Raw genomic sequence first — 5,019 nt, 5'->3', positions numbered from 1 at the left:
TTTCACTTGGAGCGCAGCAGGAACGACAAAGATTTCTGCCTTAAAAGCACTCCTGCCCTCGGGTGTGGGGGGACAAGAACAGAACAAACAAAACAAAATCCCCACAGCTCTGCTCTGCCACCAGGTGAATTGGGAGCAACAAAGCTGCAAAGCTCTTTGATATCAAAAGTGAATTTAATCTGAGATCACCCCGTGCTCCTCCTGACCTACGGACACAGGGCAGGACTGAGTCCTCCAGAGCCCACAGCAGAGCGTCCTGCTCCTTGGGGCATCCTCGGCCAGTACCAACCACGGCTCATGAAAGGCACCGGCCAAAGGTCTTCCCGAAAGGGGACAGTCAGTCTTGGAGGTTTCTGTGAGAAACAGCACAGATTTTGAACAGATAAATATGTCCTTAGTGATGCGTTTTCCTCCTTGGACAGGCTCCCATGCCCAGAGGAAGCAACGGCATGCTGTCCAACGGCAGCTCCATCACCCAGTTCCTCCTCCTGGCATTCGCAGAGACGCGGGAGCTGCAGCTCTTGCACTTCGGGCTCTTCCTGGGCATCTACCTGGCTGCCCTCCTGGGCAACGGCCTCGTCATCACCGCCATAGCCTGCGACCACCGCCTCCACACCCCCATGTACTTCTTCCTGCTCAACCTCTCCCTCCTCGACCTGGGCTGCATCTCCGCCACTGTCCCCAAAGCCATGGCCAACTCCCTCTGGGACACCAGGGCCATCTCCTACCCAGGGTGTGCTGCACAGGTCTTTTTTTTTATCTTCTTGATCTCAGCTGAGTATTTTCTTCTCACCGTCATGGCCTACGACCGCTACGTTGCCATCTGCAAACCCCTGCACTACGGGACCCTCCTGGGCAGCAGAGCTTGTGCCCACGTGGCAGCAGCTGCCTGGGGCAGTGGGTTTCTCCATGCTGTGGGGCACACGGCCAGCACATTTTCACTACCCTTCTGCCAAGGCAATGCCCTGGGTCAGTTCTTCTGTGAAATCCCCCAGATCCTCAAGCTCTCCTGCTCAGATGCCTACCTCAGGGAAGTTGGGTTTCTCCTGGCCAGTGCCTGTTTACTATTTGTCTGTTTTGTTTTCATCGTTGTGTCCTACGTGCAGATCTTCAGGGCGGTGCTGAGGATCCCCTCTGAGCAGGGACAGCACAAAGCCTTTTCCACGTGCCTCCCTCACCTGGCCGTGGTCTGTCTCTTTGTCAGCACTGGCATCTTTGCCTACCTGAAGCCCCCCTCCATCTCCTCCCCAGCTCTGGACCTGGTGATGGCAGTTCTGTATTCGGTGGTGCCTCCAGCAGTGAACCCCCTCATCTACAGCATGAGGAACCAGGAGCTCAAGGATGCCCTCAGGAAACTCACCCAATGGACGCTGTTTCCCTGACAATAGCCCGTCTCCTCTCCACATTTCCCAGAGTTTCTCTTAGGCCAGGAGTCTACTTTTTTTCCCTTGTGATAATCCTCCTTGTAGAAATGTTTCTGGGCTTATGCTCCTTGGATTGAGGTGTGATCCAGTTGTGTCTGACCCTCGCACAACACTGTGTCAGGTGTGGCCTGTCCGATAGCAGCTCTTCAATCAAAGGGCATCTCCCAGCTGCAGTGCCTGAAGGCTGGGCTCTTCCTCCAAAGGTGCTGCCAATAAAATGTCTAAGGAACTGGTCTTTTAAAGGGTCTGTTCGCCTTGTGTTGCGGGTTAAGCTCATGGTACCACTGGGTCCCATGGGAGCAAAAGTTCTGGTTTTAAAGGCTCTCTTCTTGGTGCCCAGTGGTAGTGGAGATGGTGCATGGGTCAACAAGTTTCCTAGATTGCACTGGGGAGCTGAGCACCGGACACAGCACTCCAGGTGTCACCTCACCAGTGCCAAGTAGAGGGGAAGGGTCATCTCCCTGCATCGGCCAGCAATGCTTTTCCTAATGCAGCCCAGGAAGCTGTTGGCTTTGCCAAGACCATGCAGTGATAGGTTATGCTCAGCTGCTTGTCCTCTGGGAATCAGAGAATCCTTGGGTTGGAAAGGACCTTCTCAGGTCATCTAGTCCAATGTCCCTGCAATAAGCAGGGACATCTCCAACTAGAGAAGGTTGCTCAGAGCCCCTTCCAACCTGACCATGAATGTTCCCAGGGCTGGGGCATCTGCCAGCTCTCTGGGTAACCTGTGCCTGTCATTCACCACCCTTACTGTGAAAAATGTCTTCCTCTATCTAGTCTGAATCTACCCTCTTTTAGTTTAAAACTGTTACCCCTTTCTCTGTTGCTAGAGGCCCTGCTAAAAAGTCTGTCCCCATCTTTCTTAGAAGCCTACTTAAAGTCCTGAAAGGCTCCAATAAGGTCTTCTGGAGCCTTCTCTTCTCCAGGCTGAACAACCCCAACTCTCTCAGCCTGTCCTCGCAGCAGAGCTGTTCCAGCCCTCTGATCATCTTTGTTGCCTCCTCCTAACCTGCCCGAACAGGTCCATGTCTTTCCTGTGCTGAGGGCTCCAGAGTTGGATGCAGTGCTCCAGCTGGGGTCTCACCAGAGCGGAGCAGAGGGGCAGAATCCCCTCCCTCGACCTGCTGGCCACGCTACTTTGGATGCAACCCAGGTTACGGTTGGCTTTCCGGGCTACAAGCGCACATTGCCGGCTCATGTCCAGTTTTCTGTCTACCAGTATCCTCAAGTCCTTCTCGGCAGGGATGCTCTCCATCCCTTCATGCCCCAGCCTGTGCTGATACTGGGGGTTGCCCCAACCCAGGTGCAGGACCTTGCACTTGACCTTGTTGAACCTCATGAGGTTCACATGGGCCCATTTCTCCAGCTTGTCCAGGTCCCTCTGGATGGCATCATGTCCCTCAGGCGTGTCAACTGCACCACTCAGCTTGGTGTCCTCTGCAAACTCACTGAGTACACACTGGATCCACTGTCTATGTCACTGATGAAGATATTAAAGAGTACTGGTGCCAGTATGGACCCCTGAGGGACACCACTCATCACCAATCTCCATCTCGACATTGCGCCATTGACCACTACCCGCTGGATGTGACCATCCAACCAATTCCTCATCCACCCAACAGTCCAACCATGAAATCCATATCTCTCCATTTTAGAGAGAGGGATGTTGTGGGGGACCATGTCAAAGGCCTTACAGAATCCAGATAGATGACATTGGTAGCTCTTCCCTTGGACAGTCCCCACGCCAGAGAAGTAAGGATAGCCCTGCACTAGCCAGATCACACCAGTGTCCCAGCCCCGCCAACACCTCTGTGAAACCCTCCCCTCCTCTGGCACCGGGATAAGGAACTGCAGCCAGACCGACTCCAGGGACGCCTGGATCAAGAAAGAAGCAGAAGGTTGACAACACCACAGATTTAGCCTCGCTTTGCAAAACAGCCGCTCGCGTGGGCGGGGGGTGCGTGTGTGTGTGTTAAGTAGCAATTGGTCAAATCAGTTTGGAGCTGAACACGTGAAAGGTGTAAGAACCGTGCGTGACACCGCATTCGGGGTGCCCGAGTCTGAACGGGACAGCTCGTGTGCACGAATGCAACAATTCCTCCTGTAACGCTAGACTGGGCGTCCCAGGCTCTCTCCTTGGTGGGCAGGGGTCTGTTGCAAAATTTTTGTGAAAGCTCTCCATCGTGGCCACAGGGTCCCGGCCCCATTCCTTCCCTTTGCACAGGAAATTCACCTCCCCCCAAAAGTCATGGTTGGGTTGGGAAACTGTGGGGCTGGGAAACCATTGGGATAGGAAACCAACACAGGTCTGAGAAATCATCGCTGGGATGGGAAACGGTGGTGGGGGTGGGAAACCATCATTAAGGACAGGAAATCATCAGCCAGATGGGAAATAACTGAGAGGGGAAGGTGTTGTGCTATGAAAACCAAACCCTCGCGAGGCTGGCTGAAGCAGGTGCTGGCGGAATGTTCGCCATGGGGACGGAGGCTCTTTGCCCCCAACAAACCCCACACTGGCCAACCGCCACGGCAGGTACAGCAGCGGCTCCCGCTCCTCGCGGTGCTCCTGCCCCCCAGGTAACGCCCCGCTGGCTCTGCCCGCCGATACCTCACCCCACCACCCCTTTTTGCTTCCCCCAGCAGAGAGCTTCCCTCTGCGGCTGCTGATGGCATCGCAAGTGCCCGGCGTGAGCTTCACCGTTCCAGCCATGCCGCCTCCGGTCACTGCCGGCGTGTCACCCTCTGTCCTGGTGTCCTCTGAGCCTGCCCAGCTCCACCACGTCACCTCCCAGCTGGTGCAGGCCGGCGTCTGGCAGGAGGTGCCAGGGCCCCTGGGGGTCCCGGGGCAGCCGGTGCAGCTCCCCGCCGTGGGGCAGCCTCCCTGCGGGGTGCAGATCCCCCCCATGCCTGCTGCCTGTCTCCCTGCCTACGGCTGGGGATGGCAGCTGGGGACGGGAGCGCTGGTGCCCCACCAGCCCGTGGGGCTGGGGCCTGGCACCGTGCTCCAGGGGCAGCTCCTGTACCCCACAGGCTCCTGCCCGCAGCACATCCCTGCCTGTCCAGACCCCCACCACCCCACAGCTCAGCACTGCGGGCAGGGCCCCTGCAGTGCCCCGGGGCAGCCCTGGGAGGCCCCGGGACGGGACGAGGACGCGGAGCGGTGCGGGCAGGCGTAAGGCGGGGCAGGCGCACGCACCGCTCTGGCATGGGGGGAGCCCCTTCTGCCCGCCATGAGGGCGCCGGCCCCGGGCCCGCCCAGCGCCGCTTCCGCCATCACCCCGCGCCCCCACCGGCCCCGCCCCCGCAGAGGAGGCCGCGCCCCCTGCCCGGCAGAGGCTGCAGCCGCGGCGCCACCTGGCGGCTCCTGCGAGGAACCACCGCCGCGGAACCCGCCCCCCCACCGCGGCCTGGTACCATCACCCCTGGAGCCGCCATGTCTACCCCGTCCCGCTGCTGACAGCCCCACCACCTGCGTCCCCACCCCAGGCGGTACCGGCGTTCCCAGGAAGAGCCACCTCAACCCGGGGCCAAGGATGCCCCGCACCGACCAGAGGGCACATTTCTCAACGCCATCGAGACGTCCCCCCACTGGGGT

The 5,019-nt window shown here is 58.4% G+C and overlaps 1 protein-coding gene across 1 annotated transcript; it reads left to right on the top strand.

Moving 5' to 3' along the window:
* Positions 1-408: 408 nt before the first annotated feature.
* On the top strand, positions 409-1,382 carry LOC309416456 (olfactory receptor 14A16-like; the record flags this gene model as incomplete). Its single annotated transcript, XM_082016002.1, has 1 exon — positions 409-1,382. The coding sequence occupies exon 1, from the start codon at positions 429-431 to the stop codon at positions 1,380-1,382; it is 954 nt and encodes a 317-aa protein (XP_081872128.1). The 5' UTR covers positions 409-428.
* Between the last annotated feature and the right edge of the window lie 3,637 nt (positions 1,383-5,019).

This window comes from Phaethon aethereus, assembly GCF_964289735.1.
Source record: "Phaethon aethereus genome assembly, contig: HAP1_SCAFFOLD_108, whole genome shotgun sequence".
Classification (NCBI taxonomy): Eukaryota; Metazoa; Chordata; class Aves; order Phaethontiformes; family Phaethontidae; genus Phaethon; species Phaethon aethereus.
The sequence above is the reverse complement of the archived record's forward strand: the minus strand, read 5'-3'. Positions and strand labels throughout refer to the sequence as shown.